At 32.3% G+C, this 19,094-nt stretch overlaps 1 protein-coding gene across 4 annotated transcripts; it reads left to right on the forward strand.

The window, feature by feature from the left end:
- The first annotated feature begins 641 nt into the window (after window positions 1–641).
- Window positions 642–14,323, forward strand: LOC109338730 (MADS-box transcription factor 1-like). Of its 4 annotated transcripts, none has more exons than XM_019576021.1 (8): window positions 642–830; window positions 3,073–3,157; window positions 6,839–6,906; window positions 6,991–7,090; window positions 12,346–12,387; window positions 12,466–12,507; window positions 13,047–13,183; window positions 14,027–14,323. In XM_019576021.1, exons 1-8 carry the CDS (start codon window positions 646–648, stop codon window positions 14,103–14,105), a joined length of 738 nt encoding a protein of 245 aa, XP_019431566.1. In that variant the 5' UTR covers window positions 642–645; the 3' UTR covers window positions 14,106–14,323. The 4 variants fall into 4 exon arrangements, with proteins under 4 accessions (XP_019431566.1, XP_019431567.1, XP_019431568.1 ...); XM_019576022.1 differs by having other exon boundaries at window positions 13,050–13,183; XM_019576023.1 differs by having other exon boundaries at window positions 3,073–3,151.
- The last annotated feature ends 4,771 nt before the right edge of the window (window positions 14,324–19,094 follow it).

Consider the following 19,094-nt stretch of genomic DNA (forward strand, 5'->3'; position numbering starts at 1 on the left):
GTTTGTATTAGGGCTTGATAAAAATTGTTTTGCTCGGATCCTTAAGCAAATGAAAGAAAACATTAGAATTACAATATTACCTTTTCTTTTCAATTTTTTGTTCTTTAAAATACACATAGTTCACACCGAGATAATCCAGAAATCTTTTCATTTAACCTATGTATTGCATATCAAGTTCAACCTATTGTGTACCACGTCCACTGTTAGGTATAAAAATAAATCTGTGTAATAATAATATAAGAAATGTCAAATAACATAAAATCTAATAACTTACATAAAAACCTGTATTGTGTTGTTGAATTTTTATTTTTGATAACAAAAGAAATTATTATATGGTGATGAAAGTAAACATCATTAGCTATATCTAATCTACACCCATAGTTTTAAAATTATAGTTAAAACATATAATTACCGTTTTAATCATTCGTGGCTATATTATACTTATATATATAATTTATTTTATGTCTATAGATATATTATATTTATACATATGGTTTTATTATTAATTGATACTATAAGTGTCCATATCAGACCATATGTATAAGACAAATTTTCCGTAGTGTTATATATATATATATATATTTATTTATTTATTGTGATTGGATATTAGAGTGTAAGACAGAGGAGGTTAAGGAAGAGAGAGACATGGGAAGGGGGAGAGTTGAGTTGAAGAGAATTGAGAACAAGATCAACAGGCAAGTGACCTTTGCAAAACGAAGGAATGGGCTTTTGAAGAAAGCTTATGAACTTTCAGTTCTTTGTGATGCTGAGGTTGCTCTCATCATCTTCTCCAATAGAGGAAAGCTATACGAGTTTTGCAGCAGCTCAAGGTATTCAATAAAATGCAAAAATCACATTATATCAACAATAAAATTTCAACACCCTAAATAAGCAAAACATAAAATAAAGTAAAATAATCTTTCTTTCTTTCTATACTTATACCTTTTTCTTACTTCTAAATTCTAATATGAGTTCTTTTTGTTTGTTTTACATATATATGGTTTTTATTTTGATTCCAACTTCCAAGATCTCTAAGTCTCACACCCTTTGTTACAACTAGGTAGCCTTTGCTAGCTTATGATAATTATATCCAAAGTTTTTATTTTTTATATTTTGGTTTAAGAAAACATGAAAAAAGTTGATTTTCTTTTTTCACTGTTAGAGTTTTTTCCGTTTCTGTGAATGTCTTAGCGTTTTTAGCAAGTTGAGTATTTCTGAGTTCATATTGATGTTAGATCTGCAACTGGAAACAATATAAACCCAAAACTATATACACTTATATATAAAACAATAGAAGCTTATCACTGTTATATCGTATTGTATTGTAATTGTAATATTGTATTGTAGTGACTCTATTTATTTTTTTGTTCAATGTTTCAAGGCTTTAGATTTTTCTTTCTTTCCCCCTTTTGGGTTACCACCTAGTATCTGAATTTTCCATATTTTTTTTCTTCATTTGCGTTTGAAACAGACGTGGTTCAAAAGCTTTTTGAAAAAGTAAAATTTGAGTCTCTGGGTCAGGACTCTTTTCTGTGTAATTAAGTGTTTCACATAAAATCAATTATTTTCTTCCATTTGAAGTCTTACAACTTAGTCTGCTTTTGGTTTCATCGTTGAAACAATCACTCAAACAACATAACCCTTGTCTCATTTTTTTCAAAAAATAAATATGGGTCTGGGGTTTGTTTTATATTTCTAAATAGTTTGTTTTTTCTCTGCATATGTAGTTATCTTTTCTTCTCTCCTCCTATTTTTAGCTTTCCATTTTGTTTTACTTCATTATTTTACATTTTAATTTTGGGTTTTCTTTTTTGGTGAAGCCCTTAATTACCTGAAGTTTTGTCTCTGATTCATAACCATATACCAAAGAGCAAAATGGGGTATTTTTTCATTTTCTTTTGCTATCGACTACTCATCCTTTTATTGCTTGATTACAATTCTCAATGTTAATTCTGACATACACTACACATGTTTTCAATTTATCATTTCATGATTTGATAGAGGCATTTTGTTAAATCAAACTTGACCTATATCTCCTCTTCCATCCATAAATGTTTTTCAATCACTTCAAATTTGCTTCTTACAAAGCTGCTCCTTTTTTTTGCTGTTAGTGTATTCTCTTCCGGATAAAATTATGATCCCTTCAGATCTGTTAATATTGACATGTTCCATGCGTTTAATTCTGGGTTAAAAGGAGCACTCTACAATACATAAATGATCTACTTCATCATATATCAAAATGGTATAATACATAATTGATTTTTTACTATATGCCCCTTTATGATACTATTAATTAATTTTGCTAACTCTTTTTATGGTAAAATAAAATTGATATTTGAGTAATTGAAAGCCTTTTGATTAGTACTACTTATATCTAAGGAAAAATGAAACTGTTTCATAAGAGATCCTCAGTCTTGGTCAAGAGATTCAGAGATGTCATTTGATGATTTTTTATAATTTCCCTAAAGAGAATACTGACTTCTCTCGTACTACTTTTTTCTTCTTGTTTACAACTTTCCAAATGACCATACATTTTTCCTAGACCAAAAAACTATGTTGAAAGTAATTGAAACATATTTTCTGATAACTTAGCTTATTATTCTTTATAATGCAAAATATTTAAACTAAAGTATTATAAAAAATTATTTGAAAGCTGTAGTCACATATAGTTGTTCACAAAATATTTTCCTTATTCCTACAACACAGAAGATGTTTCTAGCTCTTGGTTTTTTTGGTAGCCTTGTTGTTTATAGAAAAAAGTGTTATTATTCTTCATTTTCTAAAATTTATGTTTGTAGAGTGTTATTTTATGCATATCATATAATGTTATTTTAAAGAATATTGTGTTAGATGATTGTACTGGTTACAGAATAAAGGATTAGGAATAAAAGTCGTACAGAGGAATTTGAGATAACATATTTATAACAAAAATTATAATGTCGTTTGGTTTATGTATCAAACCCAATCTAATGAGAATAAGGTTCGGTTGTTGTTATAGAATATAATTTTAATTAATTTATTTTGTATCCGTTTGTAATAATTAATAGAAATATTTTCTTTATAAACTTGCAGCATGCTGAAGACGCTAGAGAGGTACCAAAAATGTAACTATGGAGCCCCAGAGGCTAATGTGTCTACACGGGAAGCCTTGGTAACGGTGAATAATTAATCCCGTATCACTACATTTTAATTACATTATTACTTGTGCATTTAACTTGCCTAATTCGATCACCAGAAATTTCTTTTTAATTTTTAACCCTTAATTACCTTGGGTTTTGCCTCTTGCTGCATATTTTTACTCATAGTTTTAGTGCAGGAATTAATAGATCTAGCTAGAAGAATATTTCAAGGAAATAAACAAAAAATATGATGAAGGGAGGAATGAATACCTAATTACCTATCAAGGACTCCAACGTTTTGAACTAGGGCTTTGTCTTTGTAATAAAACATTTTAATGTTTTTTTATCCAAAATTACCGATAAAACTTATATTGTTAAGTATCAAAGTCATGTGACAAATGAAAATTTCAATCTTAGTCTTTTATAACGGCATAAATAGTTTCTGTTATGAGCTAGTTTTTCTGCAGAGTTAAGTCTTTTTATACTACTAATTTACTCATATCCAAAACGTTAAGAACTTAGGTTTACCGTAACATGCTATCCATGAGAAAGCTGCATTTTGTGACTTTGAACAAACACAAGAAAATGATATACTTGTTATTGAAATCTGAACACAAAAAGCTTCACATCCTTTGCTGACATGATTTTTTTAATATAAATGTCAAAGTTTTCTTTAATATTCTGTTGCATGTAGCTCATCTTTCACCCAAAAGGTTGCTGCAGCTGTACTAGCACCTCATGATTCTTGCTTATACAAATCTCTATACTGGACCATAGTATTGGACTATTGGTGATATTTCTATCAAGATACATTGATTTTGTGGAATTTTTGGCCCACCTTTACCTATACTTAATGAAACCAATATAATTTTTCTTAAATTCATTTTTCATGTTAAACATTTTCTAATGATTTAAAAAATTATTGACATGGATTCTGAAAGTCATTTGCCTTCGATCATTTTGGTTTTAAGATAACACAGGGTGACCAATTGAAGATTTGATGCTACATTTCTCGGTGTAACCATAAGGTTGTTTACCTTGTGACATGAAGGTCGTGGGTTTAAATCCATAAGACTACATTTGTATACATTCTTCAAACCCCATTAGGTGAGAGCCTCATGCACTAGGCTGCCCTTTACTATAGTATAATGCATAGAGAATTTGGAAAGGTTTTCTGATCAGATTATATTCTGGTCTTTTTTTGCTTGTTAGGCGTCATACATTTGCATTTACCTCTTTGATAAACGAAATGGGGTTTATAGTTTGGTTATTCAGAATCATGTTTTTATTTAGTTAAATTGTAGTTCCTAAGTTGAGGGTGAGTCTCGACACAATAGTAATATTACTTGTCTTATGATATGAAAGTTGTGTTCTCAAATTCTGGTAACAGTTGATCTTCACTTATAAGAGTAAGACATTGCATATTTATTGAGCCTTGTGCATTGGACAACATTTGTTTCTAGTTCCTAAGTTCATGCATATAGTACCTAGATGCATGTATGTAGAATTTAAGGTCAGCCTTAAATATGCCTTATTCTTGTCATCAATATGGATATATTGATCTAAATATATATCATGTGTAGCTTAACAATTGCATAGAAAAATATAATTTAATAATTTATGAAAGCTGTGTGACTCTCCACTTTTATTGTGAGTCTCCAATTTTCAAATTAACTTAGTTAGTTGAAACATTATCATATGGGATAAAGACTCCCTTTTCCATTCTTATGCATGGGTTGCTTGTTTACTGTTCGCAAGAATTGTGTCATCTTCACTTTTTGAATTGGAACACATCACATATTCTTACTAGAAGATCCTATTCAGCAACAACAAAAAATCTTTAATACTATAAGATTTGATGTCTTTCATTCTTTAATGATGAACTTTGACGTATTTAATTAGAAGTTCAGTAATCATTAGTTACTTATTCAATTATTTTGATGTGTATCACACATGTTCTGATCAATTTTCTACTCACCCCGACTACTAAAAACTTTAATGCTCAGGATTGATGACAACTAAAACTAAATGGATTATATATAGAATAGAATAAGGACCCTCCTACTCACTCCAGTAGTAGAAATCAATACTTATTTTTTTCTTTTATTTTCAATAATAAAAAGTATTATTTTATTACATATAAAAAGATAAAAGTATTTTGTTATATTATTTTTTCAATTATTTTTGTAGTACGGGAGAATAGGGGTGAGCAGGACCCGGCCCTATCCGCTCACCCGGCACGGCCCGATTATGATCGGGTCCGAATAGGGTCGGGTCTGATCGAGTCTAGGGCCGAGTCCAGGTTCAAAAAATAGACCCAGTTAATATTTATGGTCGGGTAGGGACAAATCATGACCCGACCCATCCCAGGGTCACTTGCTCATTATGTTTGTATGTGTTTCTACTCAAATGTATATAGTGTCGTGATACCCTTTTGGTCGAAAGTATCATTTATTCTTTAATTTTTTCATAATATATACATGATTAATAATAGAGTAAATTACATTGACACCTCCTGAGTTTTAGTGAAATTACACAAATCACCCCTCACTTTTCTAAACTTACACAAACCTCCCCTAGTTTTATACTTTCATTACACTGACCACCCCTATATAATAAATAAGTGTAATTTTTTAAACAAAAAATGTGATAAATGCAATTAAGTTAAACAAAACATGATATATTGTGTAGACAAGTCTAAATAATATACAAATCAATATATCTTTATTATTTTTGGTTCGTTACACTACATTATAAGAGTGATTTAAACAATATTTCTTTATTTGTTTAAAAGATTACACTTATTTCTTACACAGGGGTGGTCATGTAATGAAAGTACAAAACTATGGGAGGTTTGTGTAAGTTTAGAAAAGTGAGAGATGATTTGTGTAATTTCACTAAAACTCAAGGGGTGTCAGTTTAATTTACTCTTAATAATAATATATATCACATATATGGTTTTATATATCAAAACTACATATTTATAATAATAAATAATATGGAGAAGTCTTTATCTAGAAAGAGTATACATTATATTTAATCAGGTCTAGGGTCGGATCGGGTTTAAAGGCTAATCCAGTCACTATTTAGGGTCGGGTTAGCTTCGGGTTTAGGGTCAGGTCCGAGTTCAAAAAAGTGACCCAATCAATTTTTAGGGTCGGCTAAAGACAAGCCTTAACGCGTCCCAACCTGTCCCGATCTGACCCATGCTCACCCCTACCGGAGAGAGAGGAACATTATTAAATGTAGCTAGCCAGAAAAAAAACATAAGAAAATTTTGAATAGAATGCATTAATGGTAATAAAAAAAGCTTAGACACCAATTTATTTATTAACAAAATTAAATTTTGTAAAAGGCTCTCGATCATATATCCAAGAAAAAGATAAGTTTATTAGAATAAGATCAACCACCCAAGTTCAACGCATAAGTGAAAATTTTAGAATGCAGACTTGAAATTTAGAAACACTTGATATGATTCTCTTCTTTATGGACATTTATATGGACGAGGATCCTCTGTTTCATAATTTTTCTATCCTCATATCTTGAATCAATTAAACTTTATAAAATAATATTAAAATATTAATTTCTATTTTGGTAATTTTTCTTTTTAAATGAATGAAATTTTTTCACTGGTTTGGGACACCCTTAATATATAATGTGTTGTATAGTTTTGTCTTCCCTTAAATATGTCATTGATTTTGGTGGCATGACTACTGTAGGAGTTAAGTAGTCAACAGGAATACTTGAAGTTAAAGGCACGTTATGAAGCCCTCCAAAGGTCCCAAAGGTATATATTGATGTCCTATTTAACCATTCATGTATATATGGCTGGGACAATTTCACTTATGTATTTAACTGTTCCCCCTCTTAGGAACCTTATGGGAGAAGACCTTGGTCCTCTTAGCAGCAAAGAGCTCGAGTCACTTGAAAGGCAGCTAGATTCTTCCTTGAAGCAAATCAGATCAACAAGGGTACCAAGTTTCCAATCTTTCTCAATTACCATATTATCCAGGATAATATAATATTATAATCTACTTAATTCTTATACTCTTTTTTTGGCATCCCATTTCCCAACTACATTAACCATTGATCTCGTATTTAAAATTGTGGTTGCATTCAAATTTATGGTTATTATGATTGTGATCATTGCAATAGTGTGAATTAGTTTGTGATCTTTTTAATTTGATGTGATCTGATGGGCCTAAAAATGGTCTTTGCAGTCCACATGCGGTCTAATGCGGTTGTACTATACCCAATGCGACTATATCATTATGATTCAGTATCACACTACAATTATGGTATGATGCGGTTGCATGATCACCACAACCGCAATATTAAGTCACATCATTTGATGCGATCTGCAATTTGAATCACTCCATTCATCATTTATATATTCTTGTACTCAAAGCACAAATCTAATGATTTATAAAGTGATTGTAAGAAGAGATATGAGTAAGAGTTTGAGAATATCCTTTTTCTTTTCACCAACTATCGTGTTAGAATTGTAATTCAAAATTCAGTTTTGTTAGTTAAGTAGTTAGTAAGTTATTATAAATAGACTTGTCATTTATAGTTGATAACTAAAACTCATATATTCAATTCTTCAAGGAAGAAAACTCATTCCTCTCATTCTTTCTTTCTCTCAATCTCTCAATTTGTATTCATTCATTTTTCTTTGTTCTAACAAACTGGTATCAAGAGCTTAGGTTCAAGATCAACAAAGAAACCTTCATTAAACTCAAAACATTCAGAAAAGAACTATGCGACCGAGTGGAACAAATTTCCCAACAAACCTTCCAAATCTTGATGGCAAGAATTGGAAACGGTGGAAGGTACAAATGAAGGCAATTATGGGGTACCAAGATGTTGATGAGATTGTAGAATAGGGCTATTCCGCTCTTGATGAAGGAGCATCAGATGAACACAGAAGAATATACAAGGAGAACAAGAAGAAGGATTGTAAGGCTATGTTTCTCTTGTATCAGTGTGTGGATGAAGCACACTTTAAAAAAAATCTCTAGTGCAACCAACTTAAAGGAAGCATAGCTGATTCTTGAAGCCTGCAACCAAGGAGCTGAACAATTGGAGAAAGGAATATTGCAAACTCTTAGAAGACAATACAAATTGATGCAAATGAGAAGGTGGGTCAGTTCTTCAACAGAATTGTGACATATATGAATGCTATGAAGGCTTGTGGAGATAAAATCACTGATCAATTAGTGGTTGAAAATATATTGTGCATACTCACCCCTAACTTTGACCACATTATAGTGGCAATAGAGGAATCCAAGAACTTAGAGGTGTTGAAGATAGAAGATCTTTAAGGATCACTTGAGGCACATGAGCAGAGACTCATTAAAAGATCAAATGAAAGATCTGTGGATCAAGCTCTGCAGATACAAATCACAGGCATAATGAGTTATGGAGGAAGGGAATTGATTCAGAGGAAAGGGCAAAGGGAGTTTCAGAGGTGCAAGTCACAAAAACTTCCAAAATAGAGATCAAGAAAGATATGATCATGACAAACCAGAAAGCTCATTAAGAAGAGGTGGCCTAAGTCATCGGCGAGGAGGAAGGAAAACAGTTGATAGAAAGAGGTGCTTCAATTATGGCAAGATTGGCCAATTTTCAATTGAATGCAAGTCACCATCTACACAAGATGACAATAAAAGCAAACAACATGATGAAGCACATATGGCTAAGGAAGAGATTGAGGCAGAAAATAATGACCAGCCTCTCCTACTCATGATGGTCACAAGTAAGGTTAGTAAGAACAATGACTTTTGGTATGTTGATTCTGGCTGCTCAAGCCATATGACTGGACATAGAAATTGGTTAGTTAATTTTGATGAGAAAGGAAAAAATATTGTTAGATTTGCTGATAACAGGATGATCCAAGCTGAGGCTACATGTGATGTCTTGATCAACAAGAAGGATGAGAATCAAGCATTAATCACTGATGTACTTTATGTATCAAATATGGAAAACAACCCAATAAGTATGGGACAACTATTGGAGAAAGGATTTTCAATGGAATTACTCAATGGATCATTGGAGATCTATGATCAGAGAAAAAGGCTAGTCATGAAAATGTGGAGTCTCAATGTCTATCTGCCATGGTTAGTGAAGATTATTGGTTATGTCACTTAAGATTTGGTCACTTGAACTTCAGAGATTTGAGCTCACTCAGATCCAAAGATATGGTTCTAGGCTTGCCTTCAATACAGATTCCAAAGAAGGTGTGTGAGAGTTGTCTCATCAGCAAACAACCACGAAATTCATTCAGCAACCACAATGCCTCTAGAGCCAAGGACCTGCTACAAGTTGTCTACTCAGATATGTGTGGGCCATTTGATGTTCCAACACTAGGAGGCAGTAAATACTTTATAACTTTTGTAGATGAACAAAGCAGAAAATTGTGGATTTATCTCATCAAATTCAAAATTGAAGTTCTTTCAATATTCAAGGAGTTTAAGAAACTGGTGGAAAAGCAGTCATACAAGAACATTAAGATCCTTAGAACAGATGGAGGTGGTGACTTCATATCAGGAGCATTTTTCAGAATTATGCAAGAATCAAGGCATTGTGCATGAGGTAATTGCCCCCTATACACCTCAACACAATGAAGTTGCAGAGAGGAGAAATAAGACAATACTCAACATGGTTAGGAGTATGTTGAAGACAAAGAACCTACCACACAACTTCTAGGTGAGGCTGCCACCACAGTTGTGTTTGTCCTCAAAAAATGTCCAACAAAGAAACTAGACTCACTAGTACCTGAAGAAGCGTGGTCTGGAATAAAGCCTTCAATAAGACATCTAAGAGTGTTTGGCTCACTTTGCTACACTCACATTCCAGACCAAAGAAGAAAGAAGCTTGACAACAAGAGTGAACCTATGATCCTTGTTGGCTACAACTCTACTGGCTCATACAAACTATACAATCCTACAAACAATCAAGTTATGTTTAGTAGAGATCTACACATTGAAGAAGGTGAATCATGGAAGTGGTCTCAAGACAAAATCACCGAAGTAACAACTCTGCAATTGGATTGGAAAAATGATGAGTTATAAAGAGAATAAGAGGTGCTAGACACAATTGCAGAGACATCTCATGAAGCTGGTGAAAGACCACAAAGACACAGATCATCCCTTTATAGGATGAGAGACTTTTAGCTCTACTCAGATGATGCAATTAACTCAAAAGGAGATCTAGGGCAACATCTAGCTCTATTGGCTTATGCTGAACAGTAAGGTTTGAAGAAGCAATTTCAAGCAGCACTTGAAGAGAAGCAATGTTGGAAGAGATCAAGTCTATAGAGAAGAATGACACTTGGGAATTGGTCACCTTGCCTACTAAGAAGGTACCAATAGCAGTCAAGTGGATCTATAAGGTCAAGTTAAAACTAGATGAAACAATTGCAAAGCACAAAGCAAGATTAGTTGCAAAGGGTTTTATACAAAAGGAGGGACTTGACTACTCTAAAGTGTTTGCACTAGTTGTTAAACTGGAAACGGTAAGAATCATGGCGGCTCTAGCTAGCTGGAAGAAGTGGAGATTATGTGAATTAGATGTGAAGTCAACTTTCCTCAATGGTCCAGGTATTAAGACTAAAGAAAGAACTTTATGGGTTAAAATAAGCACCTAGAGTATGGAACAAGAGGATTGACAGTTCCTCTCTGACTCATGATTCCAGAAATGTTCAATAGAGTATGGCATGTACATCAAATATTTAGATCAAAATAGTGGAGCTTTTTTTATTTGCCTATATGTGGATGACCTTCTAATAATAGGGAGTAACTCAAAGGGGATAGAAGTCCTAAAGAGCAGCCTAAAAGGTGAATTTGAGATGACTGATCTAGGCCTGCTCTTATTCTTTCTTGGTCTTGAGTTTCAATACACTGAAAAGGGTTATTCATCCATCAAAGAAAGTACCGGCTTGAGATCCTAACCAAATTCAATATGTTGAACTGCAACACTTTAGAAACACCAGCAAAAATGAATTTGAAGCTAGACTAATGTGAGGTGAAGCCATTGTTGATGCAACTCTATTCAGGCAAATTGTGGGAAGCTTAAGGTACATTTGTCACTCTAGACCAGAAATCTCCTTCAATGTAGGCATGATTAGCAAGTTCATGAGTGATCCAAGACAATCACACATGATAGTAGTCAAAAGGATTCTAAGATACCTAAGAGGAACTCTAGACTTTGAAATAGTATTCCCACACCAAGATGAGAAGATTAGCTCACAACTTGTGGCCTACTCTAACTCGGATTGGTGTGGTGATGGACAGAAAAAGCACCATGGGGTATGTCTTTATGATAGCTGGAGCTCCAATTTCATTGTGCTCGAAGAAGCAAAGGGTAGTGGCTCTCTCAACCTGTGAAGCTGAATACATTGCAACTTGTCACACTGCTTGTAAGGCTCTATGGATTTGCTCTCTGTTACTAGAATTGGGCATAGAAAGTGAAGCTGCTATGGAACTACTTGTAGACAACAAATCAACCATTGATTTGCCAAAGAATCCTGTTTCTCATGGTAGGAGTAAACACATTGAGACTAAGTATCATTTCTTAAGACACCAAGTAGCAGAAGGGAGAATCAAGCTTGTTTATTGCAAAATCGAAGCTCAATTGGCAGACATCATGACAAAGCCATTGAAGATGGATAGATTTAAAGAATTGAGGAAGAAGATTGGAATTCACAACTTGAAAGATTGATTTTCGTTGTTATTGTTGTTTATAGTTGTAGTTGCTGAATTTGAATCATCGAGGTGTTACAATTGTAATTCAAAATTCAGTTTTGTTAGTTAAGTAGTTTGTAGATTACTATAAATAGACTTGTGATTTATAGTTGATAACTAACACTCATATATTCAATTCTTCAATGAAGAAAATTCATTCCTCTCATTCTCTCTTTCTCTCAATCTGTGAATCTGTCTTCATTCATTTCTCTTTTTGTTCTAACATATCCTATGATTTTCTGGGAATATAGTTATTAATACTAAAAGTTTAGTAATGTGGAAAAATGAATATGCATGCTTGCAAATTGGTTTTCCTCTTCTATTAGATTAGCGATAAGAGAAGAGACTAGGGTATGCAATTCTACATATATATCTTTCAATATTCAAAAAAGTATAATCTCTAACTAAAGACACTGTTACATTGGCTTCATATGATTGTGCAAGTGCAAGCATTTTACTTTTCAAGTTTGTTTTCTCTACAGACCCAATTCATGCTGGATCAGCTCTCTGATCTTCAACGAAAGGTATGAGAACAATTTTGCTTTCCTTTATCACCTTTTGCTATCTTCTTTTGCTCATCAAATTGGTATCACTTAATGTAGGAACACTTGCTAAATGAAGCAAACAGATCTCTGAGACAAAGAGTAAGAAATATTTCACCAACCTATGTGATAGTAAATTATCCCTCAAGTTTAGGATTATAGTACTAAGATATATTGGTAATAGATTTAAAATAATTATGAGGAGAATATTGATACATCACATCAAGCACCGAAACATTAATATCATTCAAATATATAATATTTATACTCTCTAATACTTTATTAATATATATTCACAAGAGTATCAAAATTATTGTTTAAAACATAAACAAATTATAAATCTAATATGTTCTTGAAACTTTGTGATACTCTTAATTTTTTCTTATACTTCGACAAAACATTCAATTTGCCAAGTAGACTTGCAGTGTGATAAAAAAGATAAGGATGTGTTATATTGTGCATTTTTAAAAATATGATGTATTTGATATGTATCATATATAATGCTCATATCAGTATCAGCGTTAGATGAAAAAATAAAAATGCTGTAAGAAATTCATGTTTGAATGGAGAAATTAAATACCCTAATGAAGTGTTGAATATCAGATATATTGAGGGTATTAGTGACATTGTTGTTTAATTAGCAGTTGGATGGATATCAAATAAATCAACTCCAACTGAATCCCAGTGTTGAAGATATGGGATATGGCAGGTACCCAGGTCAAGTTCATGGTGATCACCTCTTTCATCAAATGGAGTGTGAACCAACATTGCAAATTGGGTACGCACTCTTCCTTCAACTCAATCATTAATAGTTAGTCATGCGAAGTGTCTCATAATGGTTTACTAGTAGAGTAGTTGCTTGAGAGACAAATCTAACTGTCTTGGTCTTAATGGGGGAAATGTGCTAGTAGAAAGGGAACCACTACTATTACAAAATATCTCATTGTTACATATTTTCTTTAATATTGGACCTTCAGTGCTAAAATATAAAGAGGAAATGAGGTTTGATAATTTAAAATATTATTTCATTAAAAAATAATGAAAATCTTGACTGTTAAAAAATTCTTCAATGTTACATGTCAACATCTACTCTACAACCAGCATAGTTATTATTATTGAAAACATTTTAGCATTTACAATGTAAATTGGTGGAAAAGAACTTATGTATTTATAAACGTTTGTGGTTTTGTATTCAATAGAAACAATATATATCTCAAAATGTTTTACTTTTATTATTGGTAAAATTATAACACGTGTCTTGTTCTTTGGATAACAACATACATATATTAGACTAGACTTAAGTTCTTTTTATTCATATTTGTTTGTATTTCTAATTAGAATATTTATTTTATATTGTGTGAATCCACTAATAGAATTCTCTTGAGTATGTCTCTCTTACATATAGAAAAATAATACCAGGAATCCTAATCTTTGAGTAGGTTAGCAAAATTGTACAAATAATGATGGTACATAAATTTTGGAATTTAATATGGTTAGGGGTCATATCCTATCTGAATCATGTGGGATCATATTGGATATAACTGATTTGATTAGCACAAATTTGAATTATATTTAGATTTAAATTATATTATTTCTAATAATGAAAAGTGTTCAAGTGCAGATATCAACCTGATCCAGTATCAGTGGTAACGGCAGGCCCAAGCATGAGTAATAATTATGTGGCAGGATGGTTACCTTAGTTAAAAGCCCTTAAATAAGATCCATCTAGAAGCAAATTTGCGGTTTCAAATTTATTGAGAAGAAAAAAGTAAATCGCTTTTGCATGTAATAGACTTATTTTAATTTATAAATGTCCACTGTGTAGTAGGAACAATATAAGCAGTGCTGTTCTGTGTGTGCTCTATCATAAAACTGCACTTTCTTTGCTTCGGTACCTCTTTTGTTCCCTTTTATTATAATAATAACTATGCTTGTTAGTCTTGCTTGGAATGTTATCGATAGTTGTAATCTTAGATTTTGGTGTTTCTAATTTTTTTATAGTTTTTCTTGTGGAAAGGTTTTAGGCTTTGGAGTTGTTTTGTTCTGTTTCTTTTATTGTATATATGTTTTTTTTTAATAAAATTTTCACCTTCCAAAAAAAATAGAATAATGTTCTTACATAATATAATGATAATCATAATAGTTATAGTTATTGGATCCTCTTGATGTAATTCGTTGCCATGATATCACCACACTTTCACAGTGATTCTTATATTTCATTTTCATTTTCTTCTTCGCCCTGGAATTATTGTTTCTTTTTCTGTTTCTTTTTTCGTGTTGCTTAAATTCTGGATTACCTGTATAATTTTTATATATAACTTTATTAGGGGCTTTCTTAATCATCTATTTAGGACCTGAAGTTAGTAAGCAATAATGAGAATGATTTGTCTTAAAAGCAATTTAATCCTATAGTAAATATAAGATAAGCACGATAAAGATGCTTGGTGGACCAATGCTGTTTTGGTGTAGGAGGAGTGGAGGACAATGGTGACATCATGATTCATGAATCCTTAAATTCAGGAAACTTTATGGACTATAAATCTGTAATCATATATTCTCTTATAAAAAAATTTACACGAGAAAAAAATAACATTATTTGGTAATCAATTATTAATAAATAAAAATATCACTTTATAATACTTATTATTTTTCATATAATATAGGTAGTAGGATTTGTAGAATATATCATTTTTCTTTGAATAAAAATAGTACCCATGTATTCATGTTATTCTACTATTTGACGAATGAATATCTCATATCTCCATTGATGTCTTTATTGATATCCCAAACAATCAAAATACATCATTTAATTGTAAAAACATCATTTAATTGTAAAAACATCATTGAAGATAGAGTCTTCTTAGCATAGAAGATGCTTGTTCCTATTTGACACCCTTACTATCTAATGGGGATGATAATGGAGCATGCTGGCCTACAAGAGCCTAGGAATTGGCATGCCTATATTCATAAAAGGGTCACAATTAATTTTTTATAAGCTTATATGCTTTAAAATGACAAATTCAAAATTAAAAATAGCCTATTAATTAGACATATGAGGCCAACCTATTTAATATTATTCTATTTTCTTATATTTTTTATTTCAAAAGTTTATGTTTTTAATATTAGTAAATTTTAGACATATTATATTTGTATATGGTGTTATGTTCTCAAGATAACTTAAAGGTATAAGATCTTTTATGTTTGTATTTGAGGTGAATGTTGTTCACCTATTTCCATTTGAAGAATTAATGACATATTTACACTTAAATGTTTAATCCCCTATTTGTTGATACTATTTATTGGCCTACTTATCAATGTTGTCCTTTAATTAACGTATTTGGATGTAGAAGTTTATTTAAAAAATTTAATGCCAATATGTTTTAAGTATATTTGTAGGTTATGCCTTACCTTAAAATAGATGAGGTCATGCCAGACCTTGAAACGAGTGAGGTCAAACCTTAAAATGGGTGAGGCAAGATCTTAAAATTTGGCCTATCTCGAACCAACATGTCATGTATAAGACCTATGCTTTGAACACAAATCAAACCCATTCATATTAAGGTTAGGTTCGTCCTAGCCCATTCCCACCTCCACTCTTTAATCTTTTCGTCTTGCCTTTGTGATCTAGTTTGACTAGCGTATTCCTTTATTTTACTAAACTATTGTTTCTTTTTTCTTTTCAGTTTTTCGTCAGTTGGACATTGCTTAAATTATGGAGTGACATTACTTACCTGTATAATTTTTATACAATTTTATTATAGTCTTTCTTTAATGATTTGTTTAAGACCTCAAGTTTGTAAGAAATAATGAGAGTGATTTGTGTTCAATCAAGTTAATCCTATAGTAAAGATAAGCATGATAAAAGACGAGACCATAGGCGAAATGACAAAGACTTAGTGGACCAATGTTGTTTTGGTGTAGGATGACAATGGTGGCATCAAGAAGCCTTAATTTCAGGAAACTTTATGGAATCTGAGGTTTGCAAGGTTTTGGATAAGATTCATGATATCGAATCATTAGTAAACAAAGTAATAGTGAACAAAGTATTATTCTACAAATCTTTTTATACCACAAGAAAGTGATATATATCACTTGTAAACAAAACATTAATGAACAAAGTATCGTTTTATAACACATGTTACTTTTCTTGTGATGTAAGATAATTTATAGAAGAATTTTTAGGATATTGTTGAAAGGAATTTTCTCTTCGGTGTGTTTTCTTTATTTGGTTAAGTAAGTGAACTCGATTTTATTCTTTGTTCGCCATCTCGGCTTTGTTGAAATAAATTTCAACGCCGATATAGTGGTTTCAAGAATATTCCAGTTACAACTTACTTCTAATAATCATGTGAATAAGTTATTCCTTCTTTGCCTCATCTCGGCTTTGTTAGAATAAATTCTAACACTGGTACAATGGTATCGAAGCAATCCCCTATTACATAATTATTAAGTACCTTTGAATTGGTTTTGTGGAATAAACTCCAATACTGGTTTAATGGTATTCTAATGTACAAAAGTGATGAATAGTTAGTTGTTAGAAACAAACAAATAAAGAACAAAAGAATAATAAAGTTAAGTGACTTTTATTTATTTACTCCCTTTCAGGCTCTTTTTATTAACAAACCAAACTTTTTCCTTAAAGAAGGTTGGTATTAAAGAATAAATAAATTGCGGAATGTAAATAACAATAAATAAAAGTTAGTAAGTTAGTTTCATCACTTTTGTATATTAAAAGGTGTTTCAACAAATAAATTTATTGATAACACTTTATTATTTTACAATTTATAGAGTTATGTCGAACCACAATGAATTGCCTAATAGAATGAATCATATGAATATGTCAATGCACAAATAATGGGTGAACATATTTTGGTTGTTTTTTATTTGATTTGATATGCACATAAACACTTAACAAGAAACATAAACTAAGTATTAACAAATTCTTGAGGAGACAAGATCATTTGAATGATGAAAGTATTTCTCAACTTCTTGTGTATTTGAACTACTTAGACAAGTTCTTATGTTTTAATTTGATTAACTCCAAACACAAAGGTCTGAAATCCTCCTTTTAGTGTATGTCCTAAAATGGTAGAATGATGATTACTTATATTTATTACTAAACAACATTACGTCCACAAAGAGACTAGGTTCTCACACCCTAATCTTGGCTACTCTAATATTGAAGTAGTAATGAATATAAGATCTTAAGAAAAGCATGCTTAACTTGACAAATAAACTAAGTAGTACAACTACTTCTTAGTTTATTTATTAAGTGTTTGAGACAAGTAATTTTTATGACTTGAAATCATTTTTAGGTGATCAATCTAAAAAGAGCATTAAGAACTTCTCAAATAAATAAAATTAACCAAAGCACCAACTTGAATGATTATAATTCAAATTTAGAATAAAAGAAGAAGTAGAAACACATAACCAACATTCAAACAAAATTGTTAGGAACATGAGCCATCCTTCCAAGGATTGGATGCTTTGAGTTACAAATGAGATTACAAAATTGATTTTTGCATCTCATTTGCCTTCTCCTATCTCCTCTTGAATTATAAATAAATACTATAAAACTTACTTTAAAACTACCTAAAATGAAAGGAAAATATACTAGGAGGAATTTAGAAAGAATGTACAATGTCTTAGAATTGAGAATTTCATGCCTTTATATAGGCCAAGATGTTGGGCGCTCAGCTGCCCTATTTGGCAGCTAAGCTGCTGACCATTGGCCCCTATGAAGATCCACTTTGGCCCCTACTTGACCCCTATCGTGGGCTAGGTTACATGCATGGTGACACCTCCTCCTTCTTGTCATAGCCTTATGTCATCCACGAGGTCATATTATTGGCCTTTCAGCAAAGAAAAAGTAGGATGTTCCATGAGTTGACCTAGCAATCATTTTTCTGGTGGGCCAGGCGCTCAGCTGACCTGGTCCCATGCTTTAGCTGCTTGCTTGAGTAGCTTGGCTGACCTGGTCCACGCTCAACTGCCTACTTCAGCAGCTTGGCTGACCTGGTCCCACGCTCAGCTGCCTGCTTGAGCAGCTTAGCTGACTTGGTCCCAACTGGGAGTGGACTTGGCTGCCCTGACTTGGTGCTTAGCTGACCTGGCCTGGTGCTTGCCTGACATGGCCTAGTGCTTAGTGTTTGGCTAACCTGGCCTAGTGATTGGCTGACCTGACCTAGTGCTTGGTGCTTGACTGGTCTGGCCTGGTGTTTGATGCTTTGTTGACCTAGTCTGGTGCTTGACTGACCTGACCTGCTGTTTCGTGCTTGACTAGTCTGGCCTGAACTAGCCTGGTGCTTGGCTGACCTGGCCTGATGCTTGGCTTGGCTGGACAACTTTGTGCTTGATTTCTTCATGGTGAAACAACCTTTTTTCTTTGGTTTGTTACTTGATTTTTGTTGGTTGCTTAGCATTTTTGGGTTGTTTTCTTTAAGTTAAGGTAAACATTTGATTTTTGTAAGTTGTTTGGCCTACTTTAACTTAGGTTTCTTCCAGACGAAGTAAGCTACCTTTCTTCAAGGCTAAGTAACCAAATTAAGCACATAGCATGCCATGCTTTAACTTGATTACTTTTTGCAATTCATTTTGAGCTTTTGTCTTCAATTTTGGCATGAATTCTTGTCTATCTTTGAATTTATTCTTTAATATTCAATTTCCTACAAAAATCAAAGAAAACTTGG

Source organism: Lupinus angustifolius, unplaced genomic scaffold, assembly GCF_001865875.1.
Source record: "Lupinus angustifolius cultivar Tanjil unplaced genomic scaffold, LupAngTanjil_v1.0 Scaffold_39_142, whole genome shotgun sequence".
Lineage (NCBI taxonomy): Eukaryota > Viridiplantae > Streptophyta > Magnoliopsida > Fabales > Fabaceae > Lupinus > Lupinus angustifolius.

Bases quoted from the DNA above. Each gene is read 5' to 3' on its own strand.
- LOC109338730 (XM_019576021.1), top strand. From the start codon at position 646: ATGGGAAGGGGGAGAGTTGAGTTGAAGAGAATTGAGAACAAGATCAAC. The intron at 12,388-12,465 runs GTATGAGAACAA...CACTTAATGTAG, and splicing joins TCTCTGATCTTCAACGAAAG to GAACACTTGCTAAATGAAGC. The intron at 12,508-13,046 runs GTAAGAAATATT...TTGTTTAATTAG, and splicing joins ACAGATCTCTGAGACAAAGA to CAGTTGGATGGATATCAAAT.